The sequence below is a fragment of the Peromyscus leucopus genome, chromosome 8b, assembly GCF_004664715.2.
Source record: "Peromyscus leucopus breed LL Stock chromosome 8b, UCI_PerLeu_2.1, whole genome shotgun sequence".
In the NCBI taxonomy this organism is placed as follows: Eukaryota; Metazoa; Chordata; class Mammalia; order Rodentia; family Cricetidae; genus Peromyscus; species Peromyscus leucopus.
The window spans coordinates 61,520,821-61,537,352 of NC_051086.1; the positions used below are offsets into that span (position 1 = coordinate 61,520,821).

At 51.4% G+C, this 16,532-nt stretch overlaps 3 protein-coding genes and 3 non-coding genes across 17 annotated transcripts; 2 read left to right on the forward strand and 4 right to left on the reverse strand.

Moving 5' to 3' along the window:
- The first annotated feature begins 1,701 nt into the window (after positions 1-1,701).
- On the forward strand, positions 1,702-3,891 carry Tlcd1 (TLC domain containing 1). Of its 2 annotated transcripts, none has more exons than XM_028866872.2 (4): positions 1,702-2,270; positions 2,417-2,499; positions 2,579-2,661; positions 2,984-3,891. In XM_028866872.2, the coding sequence occupies exons 2-4, from the start codon at positions 2,436-2,438 to the stop codon at positions 3,365-3,367; spliced, it is 531 nt and encodes a 176-aa protein (XP_028722705.1). In that variant the 5' UTR covers positions 1,702-2,270; positions 2,417-2,435; the 3' UTR covers positions 3,368-3,891. The 2 variants fall into 2 exon arrangements, with proteins under 2 accessions (XP_028722705.1, XP_028722704.1); XM_028866871.2 differs by having other exon boundaries at positions 1,721-2,100.
- A 129-nt stretch (positions 3,892-4,020) lies between these two features.
- Rpl23a (ribosomal protein L23a) lies at positions 4,021-6,859 on the reverse strand. The gene is made up of 5 exons (XM_028866873.2): positions 6,752-6,859; positions 6,068-6,251; positions 4,541-4,717; positions 4,254-4,323; positions 4,021-4,083 (listed from the first exon to the last, which is right to left on the reverse strand). The coding sequence occupies exons 1-5, from the start codon at positions 6,774-6,776 to the stop codon at positions 4,069-4,071; spliced, it is 471 nt and encodes a 156-aa protein (XP_028722706.1). The 5' UTR covers positions 6,777-6,859; the 3' UTR covers positions 4,021-4,068.
- On the reverse strand, positions 4,399-4,463 carry LOC114691620. The gene has a single exon (XR_003734232.1). It is a non-coding gene; the product is annotated as a small nucleolar RNA SNORD42 (small nucleolar RNA).
- LOC114691622 lies at positions 4,810-4,879 on the reverse strand. Its single transcript, XR_003734233.1, has one exon. It is a non-coding gene; the product is annotated as a small nucleolar RNA Z17 (small nucleolar RNA).
- On the reverse strand, positions 6,324-6,392 carry LOC114691618. Its single transcript, XR_003734230.1, has one exon. It is a non-coding gene; the product is annotated as a small nucleolar RNA SNORD42 (small nucleolar RNA).
- Positions 6,860-10,296: 3,437 nt separating the features above from the next.
- Positions 10,297-14,189, forward strand: Rab34 (RAB34, member RAS oncogene family). 11 transcript variants are annotated; one of them, XM_037201011.1, is made up of 11 exons: positions 10,408-10,669; positions 11,351-11,563; positions 11,764-11,855; positions 12,355-12,423; positions 12,517-12,618; positions 12,706-12,770; positions 12,914-12,964; positions 13,225-13,306; positions 13,383-13,473; positions 13,603-13,710; positions 13,799-14,189. In XM_037201011.1, the coding sequence occupies exons 2-8, from the start codon at positions 11,510-11,512 to the stop codon at positions 13,302-13,304; spliced, it is 513 nt and encodes a 170-aa protein (XP_037056906.1). In that variant the 5' UTR covers positions 10,408-10,669; positions 11,351-11,509; the 3' UTR covers positions 13,305-13,306; positions 13,383-13,473; positions 13,603-13,710; positions 13,799-14,189. The 11 variants fall into 11 exon arrangements, with proteins under 11 accessions (XP_037056904.1, XP_037056900.1, XP_037056905.1 ...); XM_037201012.1 differs by having other exon boundaries at positions 10,417-10,669; positions 12,358-12,423; XM_037201010.1 differs by having other exon boundaries at positions 10,308-11,563; positions 12,358-12,423.
- Positions 14,190-16,532: the final 2,343 nt, after the last annotated feature.

Genomic DNA, 16,532 nt, shown 5'->3' on the forward strand with positions numbered 1-16,532 from the left:
GATCGAGTCCCGCTGCCTAGGCGTGGCAGGCACTACTTCAGAAAGATAAAGGGATTCCTTTCTAGCACATAAAGGATGAACCACCGAGAGCCTGCTGTGTGGGGCGGGAAGCAGGGGTTGTTTGGGGTTTGCCAAGGGAGAGACCCGGAAAACCCGAGATGGGCAAACTGATTCACCTGGGGAGTACGTGACGTGGTCCCTGGGTTGTGGCAACTACCGAGCACGGCGGTCTTGACTTTTCAGAACCCCGCACAAAACTCTGCCGTAAGGGGACCCAGTCACCGGTGCTCATCTCGAATGGAAGTAAACCTCTGCCCGAAAGTGTCAGAATGGGGGAAAACCCGAGAGGGTTTTACGCTTCTGCTCAGAAATAGTTGGCTGGTCAGTATCACGGCTAGGGTTTCGACCAGGGTAAATTTAATCCTTATTCATGACGCCGCTGCTCTAAGGGAGTTATAGAAGCCCAGTATTCAGGAGGTGGCCCCTAGCTAAGGGTTACCCTGTTTCTGAATGGGTGAGCAAGACGTGGGAAGGGATGTTTATCTTTTGTCCCCGCCCCGCCCCAAACTAGCCTACGTGGAAAGACCGGAGGGAGCCGGCGGGCACTGGCTCAGGCCAGAGTCGGCTGGTGGACAGGCTTTCCAGGGAGCAAACTGGGACTTGGGAGCAGAAAAGGGGGTGAACTGCTCACCCAAGACATCATGTTGTCACTTAGTAACCGACCGGAGCTTGGGTGATCCTGGAGCTCCATGGGGGATTAATGTGTAAACCGGGAACCATCAGGGAAGACAGCAAACACCCAAAATGCTTTGACCCCTGGGTGCCCGACCTGGGGTTTTGTCTTTTTCCTTCTAAAATAATGTTTTAGTCCCCACTTTCTGTTCGCGTCCTCGATTTCCACCTCTCTAAAGCACACCGCTTCACTTGCCGCACCGGCTCTAGGCTTTTCCTCGGGGTCAGCAAATCCCGCTCCGCAAAACTGCCTTACTCACTGTGAGGCGGGCTGGGACCCCGCACCACAGTGAGGACAGGCTGACACCTAGTGGCCAGAAGCCGCAACTGCTTCAGGCCACTGCCCTGGAGAGAGGGTCACCCCAGCTGTCTGGGCAAATCCGCAGCCTTCCCCGCCCCAGCCTCCAAGGAGCCAGAAGAGGGTTGGGACTGTCTGAGGGAGGACTGTGACAGCCGCTAGGCTCCAGAAGCCCAAGAGTGGTGGGGAGGAGAGGTGTGATGCTGGGTGACTCAACAGTTCCCAAGCACCATTCGTACGGGGTGCGGGAGAGGCAGGTAAACACGTCGGTCTAGGTCCTGGAGAGGAATCGAGTCTGGGCGGGTCCGTGGTCCGAGGCGGCGCTCCCTATCCCCAAGGACCAGGATTTAGCCGACATTGGTGTGTGATGATCCCGCCCAGCTCTGCCCTGAAAAAAAAAAAGAGTTGAGAGAGGAGCGTTCTCGCGGTACCCGCCCAGGGTGTGCGAGCCGGTGGCCGCGGGGAAAGTGAGGTTGTACGCACGAGGGGAGCCGAGCACTCCTTCGGCTGTCGGGAGGCGCCGGAGAGGGGTGCCTCGGCGGCGATGGCGGGGACAACCCCTACGTGCTCGAAGTCGGCGGGATCCGGGCGGGGCCCCGGGGGACACCGGGCTCGCGCCCTTCTCTCGGCAGAGGCGCCCGAGGGGCGGGGGCAGGCGGCGGGGCGGGGCGGGGGCGCGGGCGGCAGGGGCGGGCAGAGGCCTCGCCGGGAGCGCGGGGAGGAGCGAAGGGGCCTTGAGGGCTCCGCGAAACTGTGGGTCTGGCGGCCCGCGGTAGAGGCGATCGTGGCGCGCTGGCCAGAGACGGAGTCGTGTTCCCAGAACTGCCGGAGGAGTCGGCCTAAAGGGCGGACAGACAGACGGCAGGGAGGACCAGCATGCACCTACTGTTGCACCCCGCCTGGCCGCTGCTCCTGGGCGCCACGCTGACCTTCCGGGCACTCCGGCGCGCGCTCTGTCGCCTGCCCCTGCCTGCTCACGTGCGCACCGACCCCCTGCGTACCTGGCGTTGGCACAACCTCCTCGTCTCCTTCACCCACTCCATTGTATCAGGGATCTGGGCACTGCTGTGGTGAGTGAACAACCCGGGGCAGTGAGATGGCCGTGGGATCTTTCGCGGGGTGCTCGGACTATTCTCCCTGTTGCTATTCCCATCACTCACGGGTGAACAGACGCCAAGGAGCTCACCTGATTCCCTGTTTGGAAAACTACCCAACCAAGAACGGCTGTGGGAAACCCGAGGTACCTGGGCTTCGGCCAAGCCCCTCCTCACTCTCCAATCAGCCAATAGTGGGCGCCCAGAGTGCCCTGGGACTGGCAAGTGTTGGGGGAGGCGAGGGTCCTCCGGGAGGCTGCAACCGCGAGAACATCCCTTTCCTCCATTTCAGCATATGGCAAACCCCTGAAATGCTGGTGGAGATTGAGACGGCGTGGTCACTTTCTGGCTATTTGCTTGTTTGCTTCTCTGCAGGTAGGTTATGCCCAAAGAGGCTGAGTAAGAGGCTGGAAGGCAGCTAAGCGTATTCAGTCTGTTCTTCTTTCCCTACCAGGATACTTCATCCACGACACGGTGGACATTGTGGTTAGTAAACAGACTCGAGCTTCTTGGGAATACCTTGTTCATCATGTCATGGTGAGTGAGAAGCCAGTGGTGTGATGCAGATGTGGTCACTACCCTTTGAGCCAGGGAGGGAGGCCATCTTATTAACCCCAGTAGTGTCAGACTTCTAGGTTGCCTAGGAGTCTCAACGTTGCTGCTCGCCCAGGGTCAGAGCCTGGGTCACCTACTATCTAAGTAAACCGACTAGGAATGTCACACAGAGCTAGACCCCACTGGGCAAAGTCTAATCCTAGTGGATGAAAACAACTCAGCTGTTGGTTGGTTTCGTGTGCCCTGGAACGGTATGGCACCTTTTTCAGTGTTCCTAAAACAGCCCGTGTTACTTGTCCCCTAGGCTATGGGTGCCTTCTTCTCTGGTATATTTTGGAAAAGCTTTGTTGGTGGTGGCGTCTTGACACTCCTGGTGGAAGTCAGCAACATCTTCCTCACCCTAAGGATGATGATGAAGATAAACAACGCCCAGGACCATCTCCTCTACCGGGTCAACAAGTATGTCAACTTGGTCATGTACTTTTTCTTCCGCCTGGCCCCTCAGGTCTACCTCACCAAGTTCTTCCTGCAGTATGCTGGTCAGAGGAACCTGGGAACGTTTCTGTTGGTCATTCTGCTCATGCTGGACTTGATGATTCTCATTTACTTCTCCCGCCTTCTCCGCTCCGATTTCTGCCCTCAACGTGCTCCCAGCCGCCAACACAAAGACAAATTCTTGACTGAGTGAGAAAGGATAACCCAGGACATGTAGCAGGGACAGCAAGCACGGCCAGCCAACAGCCTTGTAACATAAACTAGGACTCTGCCTCAAGCCTGGGTGTATTCTGGGCCAGCCTTCCCACCTCACGCCTACACCCACACTATTGAAAACACTAATGAAAGCTCTTCTCTGAAGTCCTTCTTGGGCAAGGGTTGAGGGAAGCAGACCAACCGGTTGGGCATAGCAGAATGGGTGAGGACAAGACACTGTCCAAGAGCCAGTCAACCCACACCACCCCGAAATGGATGCTGACGACTCTAAATAACCCCTCTGCTCTTCCAAACTCTGGTATTGGTTTCACAACAGCCTCTTCCAGGGATAAAAGAAGGAACTCTTGTAAAGCTTGTGCTCTGAACCTCTGATGGAGGCATGTCCCAGGACAACTAACACTTGTCTGAAGTAATAAATACTTCTGGTACTTGAGCTCTAGCCTGGGAGCCTTAACAGTGGCATCATGGTATGTTCCAATGGAGTAAATAGATTGAGAACAATGGTTTTTTTTTTGCTCAGAGCTGGGGGCTTCCCCAGGACCCACCATATATAAGCACTATTACCTTAGTGCATACACAGAATGACAATGTCACCAGCCCAATTAGAAATTGAAAAAAAGACAAGCAGCGTTATTTATGGTGAAAAAGTATATTTAGAATTAGCCAGCTGGACTCAGTTTAGATGATCCCAATCTGAAAAACAAACAAACAAACAAAAAGGTATGTTTGTGGAGCTGGAATGTTTAAGGTTGGGTGACCTGGGATGGCAAGATGGGGAGGGTGAGGCTTGCTAGGAGAGAAGGCAGGATTGAGTGTAGATAGAGCATCTACACAAGAGAATGGACTGTGGATAGGATGCTTACTTTGTTGGCAACATCCAGAGCATCATAGTCAGGAGCCAACCGAACATATGCCTTCTTCTCTCCATCAGGCCTGAGTGGAGAAGGAAGCCTCAGTTGGATGCTCTCACAGACCCCAGCCCTCCCACATTCCGCCGTCACCCCTCTGCTGCATCAGTGGTTCCTTTGCTGGTGTCATTCTTTTCCAAACATTGAGTTTTCCATCATTTGCGCAGAGGGGTCTAAGAGTCACCATGAAAGGCAGGACAGTTTAGTGAACCCACACAGGCTTTCTGCCAGGGACCACTCACCTTATGAGAGTGTTGACTTTGGCCACATCAATGTCATAGAGTTTCTTCACAGCCTGCTTGATCTGGTGCTTGTTGGCCTTGACATCCACAATGAACACAAGTGTGTTGTTGTCTTCTATCTTCTTCATGGCTGACTCAGTGGTCAGGGGGAATTTGATGATGGCATAGTGGTCAAGCCTAGCATGGATGGGAAGAACAAAATGGAGTAACCTGCCCTGGGCCCGGGGTTCAAGAGGAGCTACACTTTGGGACCCAAATCTAGGAGAGTAGGTGCATCAGACAATAATAGCAATCATTTCTCTCAGACTTTGGTCGCTAAACAATGTCATCACATGCACCTGAACCCTCCTGGGGGTAGACTCCACATTAGAGCCAAAACTTGTCTGTTCTCTAGACTTTAAGGGTCCTCACACTTTGAAGAAACTAGAAAATCATGCTTAATTCATGCACATTCACCCACTGGAGTTCCATGTTAGCACTTTACTAGGACAGATTCCGCACCCCCCCCCCCCAAAAAGACAAGAGAAACTTGTGTTAAAAGGTTGGCTATGCTCTACAGACTATTTTTTGAGATGGGGCCTTACAATGTAGACAAGCTATATTCAAATCCAAGAGCCACCAAGTTCACACACACCCCTCATGGTCTGAGACAGGGTCCCATAGATCACATGCCCAAAGATGACCTTGAACTTCAGATACTCTGGCCTCAACCTCCAAGCATTACAGGTTGACCATCACACAGGACCTATGTAGTGCCGGAGACTGAATCCAGGAATTCAACAGCTTTACCTAATGAACTACATCCCCAGCCCAAAAGTCAACAGCTAGTCTAAACCTTAGGATAACCTGAAAAGTCAGGAGACTTTTCCTTGAAATTCTGAGGAGTCAAGCTTTTCTCATCCAACTACTTTAAGGGTTTTTTTTTCTTTTCGGAGACAGGGTAGTTTTGGTGCCTGTCCTAGATCTCACGCTGTAGACCAGGCTAGCCTCGAACTCAAGAGATCCACCTATCTCTGCCTCCCGAGTGCTGGGATTAAAGGCGTGTGCCACTACACCTGGCCAACTTTTGTTTTGAAGATAGGTCAGGACTCATATCAGACAAAATTCTATGTCCAAACAGGAAAATGAGGTGACTCTGAAGAACTTCCCCCACATACACAACCCTATGTGTTCTTCAGTAAACACGTTTTATCTTTTTCTCCAAACGTCCTTTGAACAGTGTTAAAATGTGATAGTTAATTGAAAGTTTATCTCTACACAAGATTAATTAGGTCATCACTGCCCATTGCAGATAAATTAACCAACCCACTCCCCTCATTCTCACGAAATGCCATGACACTTGGAACCCTAAGCAGCATCTCCTTGAAGCAGACTTTCAAATATTGATCACGTTAATAATTAACATACAAAGATCTCACGCTTCCACCAGAACAGCAAGCACATTGATAAGGTAAGCTATCACGTGGGTAGTAAATTACCAACCCTAGTGCCCTAGGGCATACTAGTAGGTTTGGGGTCAGTACTGACTTGTTTCTCCTGGGCGCGCTCTTTCGAGGATATTTAGGCTGCCTCCTGAGCCGCAGGGTCTTGGGCCGCCGGAACGTGGGTGACGTGCGGATCTTCTTCTTTTTGTGGCTGTGGACGCCTTTCAGCACCGCCTTCTTGGCTTTCAAGGCCTTCGCTTTGGCTTCGGCTTTGGGAGGGGCAGGAGCTGCGAGAGAAGGAAATGTTAACTGGAGTGCAGCGTTCATAAATCGATCCCTTCCGGCGGCCCTGTCAACACGCGCATCAGTGGTTCCTTTGAAGACATCATAGGTCTCAGGAGACTTTAAGTTTTTTCCATCATATGCACGATACTGGCAAGCGAAGATAATGAACCCCGGAATAACGGGGGGGAAAAAAAGGGGGCATCCTTTATAGGTCTGGAGACACGGAGCGCCACCCTGTGGATGTTAAGTAGCTCCCCAAAGCCAACCGCTCGGTTATCAGTGGCAAGGGATGCCGGCTGGGTCGCCTCTCCGACTCCCTCCATGGGAAGCAGCCCATGCGGCTGGGCGCACGCGGTGCTCACACACCGCAGTGGGGGGGGCCTAATCGCGACAGTAGCTCCAGAACAAGTCCCCCATGGCTTAGCCCAGTGGGCATCTTCCCCGTGAGTCCGCCGTGCCGATCTCCCGGGCCAACCCGCCACAGCCCCATGCCGCAACACACCTTCCTTCTTCGCTTTCGGCGCCATCTTGGCGAAAAGGGTTGCTTATTCTCGTTCCCATGAGCTTATAGGATGAAGTCTCATCAAAGCCTCGCGATAGTTTATGCATAGCGCTGATTGGGTGATCCGTAAAGTGCCGCTTCCTGGGAACTACAGTTCCATTTAATTTCCCAACGTGACATCAAGCATGCGTCACTCGTCCCTTCGAAAGGCCTCAAGGCTTCATGGGAGTTGTAGTTTTTTTTTTTCACCCGGACGCAAGGTTTTTCTTGGGATTAGTAGTTTTTAAAAGATCCAAGTGTATTTCTCTAGGCTTAAGTCTGTGGGTGGATATAGCACCAGCTGGTTGAGTCTGGTCCTTGCCACTTCATTGAGCAATTTCCAGCCTTAGGGAAGAGATTTGCAGTGTTAGAAGCCAGTAACACTACCAACTGGGAAAAATACAATTTGGGAAATTGGAAAGAAGCTTAAGATCATGTACTTCGCCAGGCGGTGGTGGTGCCCGCCTTTAATCCCAGCACTCAAGAGGCCCAGGCCAGCCTGGGCTACAGAGTGAGTTCCAGGAAAGGCTCGAAAGCTACACAGAGAAACCCTGTCTCAAAAAAAAAAAAAGATCATGTACTTCTTTTTCAGACGACCTGAGTTGGATTCCTCTGTGGACACATACCCACACATAGACAGTATTAAAAAGAATTTTAAAGCTGATTGTGGACTCTACATGCCTTTAGTTCCAGCAGTTCAAACCTGGCCTAGTCTACATAGCAAGATCCAGGACAGCCAGCGCTACATAGAAAGACCCTGTCTCAAAAAAAGGAAAAAAAAACAAGAACTAAATATAATTTGTAGCTTGGTGTGGTGGCAAACACCTTTAATCTAGCACCAGGAGGTAGAGACAGGCAGATCTCTGTAAATTCAGGATCAGCCTAGTCTGCATAGCAATTTGCAATCTAGCCAGGTATATGTAGTGAAAGTGTATCTCAAAAAAAAAATAGATAGATAGATAGATAGATAGACAGATAGATTGAAGCCTTCGTAGACCACATCTATAATGCCAGCACTCTTGAGACAAAAGGTGGACACAAAGTCAAGGCTAGCCTGTTCTACATAGTAAGTTCCAGACCAGCCAACACTACATGAAGCGAGACTATCACTACAAATAAACAAAGTACACATAGAATGCAATGCGACACAGGTAGAAGAGAAGCAAAGCTGTATGATGTTAGAACAGGACTTTCTCTAACTTCTCCATATATTAATAGCCATCCACTCTGGCCTGGGAAAAACTTGTGAGAGTGTCCAGAGAGATCAGGAGAAATGTCGAATTTAAAGTAATAATTATTACCACAGTGGCCGGAGCATGGTGGGAGGTTGGGCCCAGCACAGTCTATTTGTAATTTTAAGATTCAGCACTCGGGAGGCAAAGCAGAGCAGAGACAGGTGGATCTCTGTGAGTTCTAGAACAGCCAGGACTTCACAGAGAAACCCTGTCTAGAAAAATCAAAAACAAATATAAAGTTTTTTGAGGGAAGGGGATGGTTCTTGAGACAGGGTTTTTCTGTGTAGCCTTGACTGTCCTGGAACTTACCTTGGACTCACAGAGATCTGCCTGCCTCTGCCTCCTGAGAGCTGAGATTAAGGGCGTGTGCCACCACCACCTGGCCCTAAGGCTTTATTTACTTACATGTGTCTGTCTGTATTTGTGTGCCTGTGTGTAGGTGCCCAGAAAAGCAGAAGGTTTCAGATATCCTGGACATGGAGTTATTGGTGGTTGTGAACTACTATATGTGGGTGCTGGGAACTGAACTCAGGTCCTCTATAAGAACAGCATGTACACCTGGGCAGTGGTGGTGGAAACTATTGATCCCAGCACTTGGAGGTAGAGACAGGAGGATGTCTGAGTTCCAGGCCAGCCTAGGCTACAGAGAGAAACCCTGTCTCAAAACAACAACAACAACCAAAAAAAAAAAAAAAAAAAAAAAAAAGCTTATGCTATTAACTGCTGAATCATTCTATAGTACTTAATATTTAAAGCAATTTTATTTTATGCGTATGAATGTTTTGCCTGCATGTATGTCTGTGAACATCTGTGCCTGGTGCCAGAGGAGATCAGCAGAAAGTGTACACTCCCCTGGAACTAGAGTTATTGATGGGGTTGTGAGCTGCCATGTAAGTAGTACTGGGAACAGAAGCCCTGCCCTTCACAAGAGCAGGCACCGTTCTTAATCCTTTAACTGTCTTGTCTCTCCAGACCTACTTTTTTTGTAGATCAGGATGGCCTTGAACTCAGAGATCTGCCTGCCTCCTCTTCCCAGTGCTCCTCTTCCCACCCACCTGGCCTTCCATTTTTTGAGACAGGATCTCAATATCCAGCTCTGGATTGCCTGGAGTTTGCTAAGTAAATCCGGCTGGCTTCAAACTCACAAAGATCTGCCTGCCTCTGCCTCCAAGTGCAGAGGTCACCACATCCAGTTTTTTTATTTTTTGACAAAAATCTCACTCTGTAGCCCAGTCTCATGAATGCTGGAATCACAGGTGTGAGCCAGCTTGCTAGACTTTAGTAATACTCCTAAAGTAGCTTTTTTTTTTACAGTTTCTCATGTGGTGACTTCCAACCATAAAATTATTTTCTTTTTATTTATTTTTTTAATGCCGAATGCCATTTATTGAAGGAGGGAGGAGGTCTTGAATACAGGCTTACAGCACAATGGGAGAACCCCGGAGGGCAGAAGCTCCCTACCAATGTTTTACAATCTTACATCTAGGCTGTTAACGCCCATTATGCAGGATACACAGCCAAGGACTTCCCTTAAGCATTCAGGAAGGTGGAACCCAGCAGGGAATTAGTATAGGAAGGATATCAAGGTCAAGGTCAGCAAGCAAGGCAATAGGGGCTCTACAGGTCCCCCTTTTACAAACAAATGAGCTTCTGACTTAGGTTGCGTGGGACGTCAGCAGGTCACCTTACCCGTCATGGAGACGCCTGCAATTATCTTCTTAAAAAATTTTTTTAAAAAATTTTTTGTTTGTTTTGTTTTTCCAGACAGGGTTTCTCTGTGTAGTTTTGCGCCTTTCCTGGACTCACTCTGGAGCCCAGGCTGGCCTCGAACTCACAGAGATCCGCCTGCCTCTGCCTCCAGAGTGCTGGGATTAAAGGCGTGTGCCACCACCGCCCGGCCCATAAAATAATTTTCGATGCTACATCACAACTGTAATCTTGCTAGTTATGAGTCGTAATGTAAATATTTGTGTTTTCCGATCGTCTTAGGTGACCCAGAGAGACAGCGACCCACAGGTTGAGAACCACCGCTCTAGGCTAACCTAGTTTTTCCTGTGAGTAATTTCACAGTCTTCAACTCTGAACTGGTCGTCCCTGTCTTGGACTGTGTTCCATTCACCTTCGCATCTTCATATTTAGCTCCAGACGTATAACAGTTTCTTCTCCTCCTCCTTCTCCTTCTCTTCGTGTGTGTGTGTGTGTGTGTGTGTGTGTGTGTGTGAATGTGTCTGTGCGGCGCGCAAAAAGTAAAAGTTGTTTTGGTTTTGACTGTTCTAATGGGGGGGGGGGGAGTGAACACTGGTATTAGAAGGGACTCTTAGAGTCCCAGAATTGTGATGAGGAATTCCAGTCTACCTAACACTTCTTCATCCTCTTCCGTAGGAGGCTCGACGGGGAAAACAGCAGATCTGAGATGTCTGGTCCTTAGTGGACACCTCGTTCTGATCTTGGCACCCCCTTTAGGCGCTTCGTCCCACCTCTTGGGTGCAGAAGGGCAAGCAGGGGCAGACTCTATGAGTCATGTTCCAGGCCTGGAGTCGTGGAGGGAAGCGCCGCCTCTCCTTGGGCCCCTTCTCTCCCCCTTTTCTGGGGCTTGCCAGATGCTGCGCTACAGGCACCGGTTCCCCATCACCAGTTCCGTTGGGTAAGGGGTCCCAAGGAAGATGCAGCCCCGACAGGGAGATGAAGGGGGAGAGAGGTTTAGGGGATCCCAGTCTGGAAAGGCTCCTGGGTGGAGGCAGTCGTGGTGTGGGGTAAGGAGTCTGGCCCGCGAGCTAGAGCCCGGGCAGCGCGCGGAAGGAGAGAGGGGGGTGGCGAGGCCGCGACTGGGGCGGCTGCAAGCCCCGGAGCGGCGGGGTGCGGGGCAGGGGGCGGCCCTTCTCCAGGAATTTCCGGGGATCGTGTTACAGCGTTCGCGGAGTGGGAACGGAGTGGGACGGCAGGCCTCGCTCGCCCCGGGTCCAGGGCCCTCGCCCCCTCCTCTCCCCGTTGGCGGGCGTCGGCAGCGCCGCCCCTGCGCGCACTGACCCGGTGTGGCGGGGCGGCCCCGAGCCCCCAGGCCGCTCTGTTATGGTAGGGCCATCCCAGCCCCGAGTTGTCGTCGGGTCTTCGCGGCCCCGCGTTATCGTAGGGGCTGTCAGACCCCGTGTCATTGTAGGGTCCACGAGGGCCCGGGCTCCCCGGGACGCGACTCCCCGCCCACAGCTAGCGGCAGGGGGGTCTTCCCGCCCCCGAGTGGTCTTCGGAACGCCCCGGGCTCGCGTAATTGTAGGCTCTCCCAGACCCGGGGTGATCGTCTCGTCCCCTTGGCCCGCGGTGGTCGTAGCGTCTCCGAGGCCGAGGGCTCCTGCAGGCTCCCCGTGGCCCCGGGTGATTGTCGGTACCCCGCGGCCGCGGGTGATCGTCGGGTCCCCACGGGCCCGGGCCGCCGGGGCGGATCAGGCCTCCGCACCTTCCCGGGGAGCCCCCCAAGGCCGCAGACAAGATGAACATCCTGGCGCCCGTGCGGAGGGACCGCGTCCTGGCGGAGCTGCCCCAGGTAGGCACCAGGGCCACGTCGGGCCTCTGGCTGTAGCGGAGCGTGGGCGGGGAGAGGTGGCAGCCGAGCAGTTGGATTGGGCCCAGCCCTGTCGCCCAGCAAGGCCCGCTGTTCCTGGGTGGTCCACTTCCCACCCTACCCCCAACCTCTGGCTGCTTGGTGGCGGGACAAAAGCCCCATTCTCACAATGTCCCTCTCAGTGCCTGAGGAAGGAGGCCGCTTTGCACGTGCGCAAAGACTTCCACCCCCGCGTCACTTGCGCCTGCCAGGAGCACCGGACAGGCACCGTGGGGTGAGTTAGGGACACCCCTAACTAAAAAAGAAAATACTCAAGAGACTTTGAAGGTATTCGAATGACCCCTTTGAGGCTACGTGGTTATGCATGCCTCAGCTCTGATGTTCTCCCCTTTCCTCCCAACGAGGTTGTTTCGAGCCTATGGAGAAGGCATTCACCATGGGGAGGTCGTACACCATCCACAGAGTCTCTAGGCTGGGGTGTGAGCAGCTCAGAGAAAGAGGGAGAGCATTTGTCGAATGTGTGTAAAACCCTGAGCCATCACGACCCCTCCCAACCCCCTCTCCCCAACGCACACACCCCAGGGAAAGAGAGAGGGTGAAAGTCCCTAATGTTGAACACTGCTCCCCGCAGCACGTCCGTGCAGGACCTTCCAGGCTCCCAGGGAGGCCTGCTGTCGATGGTCATGTACCTTTCTGCGTAGGTGCCACTAAGACCCAGTAAGAGTATTAGAACCCCCTAGAGTGAAAAGCTGACGTTCACTTCCTCTGTCCAGCAGATTTAAGATATCCAAGGTCATCGTTGTGGGAGACCTGTCCGTGGGGAAGACCTGTCTCATTAATAGGTAACCGGGTGCTGGAGCTTGGCTGGGCAAGGACACAGCAGGGTCAGTCTTAACAAGCTGGGCTGTGCTACAGGCTCCTTGGTGCCTCCCCAGGTTCTGCAAAGACACCTTTGACAAAAATTACAAGGCCACCATCGGGGTGGATTTTGAGATGGAGCGATTTGAAGTGTTGGGTGTCCCCTTCAGTCTCCAACTGTGAGTGTCCCGTCCACCCCTTCCAGCTCGCCTGGTCACCCTGCTGCCCACACCCTGTTATCTAGGTCCTACTCTTCTGTCTTCCAGTTGGGACACTGCTGGGCAGGAGAGGTTCAAATGCATCGCTTCCACTTACTACCGGGGAGCCCAAGGTACGTTCGCCTTGGGCCCTGGAATGCAGGCAGTCTGGGAGCGAGCACATCCGAGCTTCCAAGTAGAGCTGGGGGGTAGGGAAAACGAGCCTCAGGCAACTATCTCTCTGCCAGCCTTGGAGCTGTTTCTGTCCCTCTTTCAGCCATCATCATCGTCTTCAATCTGAATGACGTGGCATCCCTGGAGCATACAAGTATGTGAGGGTGCCCGGAACCCGGTGGGAAAGTCCAGGGAGGGTTTCGAGAAGGTGGTCAGAAAAAGAGGGTGCGTCTGTAGCTGTGCGGTAGAGCACCTGCCAGCAATACATGGGGAACTGGGATCAATCCTCTGAGTCATCCAGGTGGGGGCGCAAAGAGAAAACCCAGAGCTAGTAACTGGAGATTACTGGGAAGATGGTGGATGGGGTCTGTCGGGCTCACTCATTTCTGACTGTTTGTCCACCATCTGTGGCAGGCAGTGGCTCGCTGACGCACTCAAGGAGAATGACCCTTCCAACGTGCTCCTGTTCCTTGTGGGTTCCAAGAAAGACCTGAGTGTGAGTGTACCAGCGGGGGAACCTTCCCAACTTGGTGAGGGGACCCACGACCAATCTGATGCCGATTTTCTCACAGACTCCTGCTCAGTATTCCCTAATGGAGAAGGATGCCCTCAAGGTGGCCCAAGAGATGAAGGCTGAGTATTGGGCAGTGTCCTCCCTCACTGGTGAGTTGGGGACCCCAGCCTTCTGCGGTGTGCCTGCTCACCTCTCCTCTTACTCCCACATCTGGAGCTGGGTCCAGTGTTCTAGGCATACTGTTTCCCCTGAGCAACCATTTCTGCTCCCCATGTCAGGTGAGAATGTCCGGGAATTCTTCTTCCGTGTGGCAGCATTGACCTTTGAGGCCAATGTCCTTGCTGAGCTGGAGAAATCAGGGGCTCGGCGCATTGGGGATGTTGTCCGTAAGTGCTTCCCGGGTTGGAGGTGGCAGAGAGCAAGGGGAGGCCCCTCCAATCCTGCTTCATTCATACATTTCCCACCCTTTTCCAGGCATCAACAGTGATGACAAAAACCTCTACCTAACTGCCAGCAAGAAAAAGGCCACCTGCTGTCCCTGAAGAGTGAGGACTGCCCAGAAACTGCCCATTCCTGGGGCACTGTGCCACACTGACTGCTTCAGAATTCAACCTCTGGACGTTTGCACTGACGTTTTCCAGACCAAAGAACCAGAGGGTTACTGGGACCATGCTAGTCACTTCCTACCCCCAGGCACCATGCCAAAGACTGGATGACCCTTGACCCCTCTGGGGCTCTCCAGGGTGCCTGGTGGGGGCTAGTGCTCCTGCTGCTTTTGCTCAGCCCGCTGGGCCCGTTATGTATGATGATGCTTAATAATTCGAGCCTTATACTGTGCCTTATGCATTAAAATCTGTTATTAGCATGTTCTGCGATGGAGTCCTTTTCAGGGGGTAATGTGGAATGAGTAGGGACATGGAGTGCTTTAGGGACTGGAACCCTGTGGAGATTCTGTCCATTCCTGCCTGCTGAGACAGGGCTCACACTTGGCTGACACACTCAGAGACCAGGTTTTAGAGGACTTATTGTATCCTTTAGATTCACATTGGGCTAAAATTTGAATAATTTCCCTTTTTATTCTTTATCATTTGTCTTCTTTCCTTCCTCTCTGTCTCCTCCTCTCTTTGAGGCAAGGGTCTCTCGTAGGCCAGCCTGACCTAGAAATGACTATGTACCTGAGTACTGTGTGACAGTGTCCCTAGGGAGAGACATGATCAAACCTCTATTTGTCGTCCCAGTTAGGAACTGATGACAGTAAGCATATGTATCTTCTAAGTCCAAGTTGGTGAACCCATGAGTTTTATTTAGGTTACTTACAGGAGTATCGGTGAGTGTCTATGCTGCAAGCTGTAAAAATATATGAAGTGGGATTTCAGCTGATTATGACAAAGCTAATACCTGGGAGAAGCCAAGGGCCTTCCAGAGGTAAGCTGAGACTCAAGGAGTCTTGGTGATATTTGGCTTTTGATTATCAGCTGTTTCCTGCAATGAGTTTCTTGTGTGCTATTATAACTTTTTCATCATTTATTGGGCACAATCTCCCCTCTACTAAAGGAATATTTAGATAACCTGAGCAGTATCGCAGTCAGGACCCCTAATTTCAGGCCTTTCTGTAATTGTTGTATTAGCAGCATCTGGCCAGGACCATACCCAGAGGGACACCGAAAGGATCTTATCAGAGATCTCTCTGTACTCTCTAAGAACAGACTTAAACATCCAGACTATCTGTTTGAGAAGGTCTGGCGGATGTGCTAAACTTAACCTTCTCCTTTCCAAAGTCTTATCTCTAGTTTTAGATCCACCCTTAACAATTAACTCAGAACTAAAGGGTTCCAACTTACAGGTACATCTAGCTGTGATAGAAGTTGCCTAGCCAAGTTGCCTAGTGATGGAGCACACTTGCCAGAAACGGCAGGAGCAGAGATACCTTGGAGAGATAGGGGTCAAAGGGATAAAAAGGCAGTTTCATCTTCAGAGAACAATTAGACAGAGAAGAGAACTGGAGAACTAGATGGAGAACTTGAGGACGAGATGGAAGATGAGGAAGAGCCAAATGGGGAAGTACCAGTTGGGTAAGAAAGAGATGAGAAGAACCTAGATGAGGCAGAACTAAGATGAGAGAATTAAGATAGAACTTAGAGGGAACAGTAGATAAATATGGAGAGAAATCAGGCAAGAAAGGAGCCAGGCACGAGAACAGAACTGGAGCTGTGTAGATAGGATTTTATCCCAGAGGAATAAAGTAGATGGACAAAGAGCTCAGTGTACTTAGATTCTTTTCCCGAAAATAATTCTCACCATTCGTAGTTTCTCTTCTGGGCCCCTGGGGAGAATATTATTAAGGCTGGTCCTATAATAATATTCAAGATGTCTCAGATTCAGCTGCATCACCAAAAGCTACCCCAGTATGAGTGCCAGCTTATGGAACCTGGAGCTTGCTGCACAGCCTTCAGGCAGCTGAATAGGCTGTAGGGTCTTTCTTCCAGCCAGTTCAGCTTATCTGAGAGTCTCTCTCAAGCAGTCCTGATGGCTTAAATACTCGTGGGGAAGGAGGAGCCTCGGGTTTATGTTTATTTTTGATAGGGTTTCATGGTTAGCCCCATGACCTGGACCTCAGAGATCCACCTGCCTCTACCTCCCGATTAAAGGCACAATGCCATCACACCTGGCCTTGTCCCTGCTTTTTATTTTTTTTATTTTTTCCTCCTTTGACTTAGTGTCTCTTTGCATAATCCCGGCTGTCCTAGAACTCACTATGAAAACCAGGCTGGCCTCAAACTCAGAGCTGCTTTCGAAGTGTTTGAATTAAAGGTGAGCACTAGGGCTAGAGAGATGTCTCAGTGGTTAAGAACAATGACTGCTCTTTCAGAGGACTCAGGTTCAATTCCCAGCACCCACATGGCAGTTTACAACTGTCTATAACCGGGATCCAACACTCTCACACAAACTAACATACAGGCAAAACACCAATGCACACACACACACACAAAAAAAGCCTAGCACCATCATGTCTGTTTTTTTTTTTTTTTTTTTTGGTTTTTTGAGACAGGGTTTCTCTGTGTAGCTTTGCGCCTTTCCTGGGACTCACTTGGTAGCCCAGGCTGGCCTTGAACTCACAGAGATCCGTCTGGCTCTGCCTCCCGAGTGCCGGGATTAAAGGCGTGCGCCACCACCACCCAGCTTGTTTTTTTTTTTTTTTTTTTTTAAA

Bases quoted from the DNA above. Each gene is read 5' to 3' on its own strand.
- Rpl23a (XM_028866873.2), bottom strand. From the start codon at position 6,776: ATGGCGCCGAAAGCGAAGAAGGAAG. The intron at 6,252-6,751 runs GTGTGTTGCGGC...CTTCTCTCGCAG, and splicing joins GCCGAAAGCGAAGAAGGAAG to CTCCTGCCCCTCCCAAAGCC. The intron at 4,718-6,067 runs GTCAGTACTGAC...CATCCATGCTAG, and splicing joins AGCGCGCCCAGGAGAAACAA to GCTTGACCACTATGCCATCA.
- Tlcd1 (XM_028866871.2), top strand. From the start codon at position 1,907: ATGCACCTACTGTTGCACCCCGCCTGGCCGCTGCTCCTGGGCGCCACG. The intron at 2,101-2,416 runs GTGAGTGAACAA...CCTCCATTTCAG, and splicing joins GGGATCTGGGCACTGCTGTG to CATATGGCAAACCCCTGAAA. The intron at 2,662-2,983 runs GTGAGTGAGAAG...CTTGTCCCCTAG, and splicing joins ACCTTGTTCATCATGTCATG to GCTATGGGTGCCTTCTTCTC.
- Rab34 (XM_037201002.1), top strand. From the start codon at position 10,362: ATGAGGAATTCCAGTCTACCTAACACTTCTTCATCCTCTTCCGTAGGA. The intron at 10,670-11,306 runs GTAAGGGGTCCC...AGGCTCTCCCAG, and splicing joins CCCATCACCAGTTCCGTTGG to ACCCGGGGTGATCGTCTCGT. The intron at 11,564-12,357 runs GTAGGCACCAGG...TCTGTCCAGCAG, and splicing joins TCCTGGCGGAGCTGCCCCAG to ATTTAAGATATCCAAGGTCA.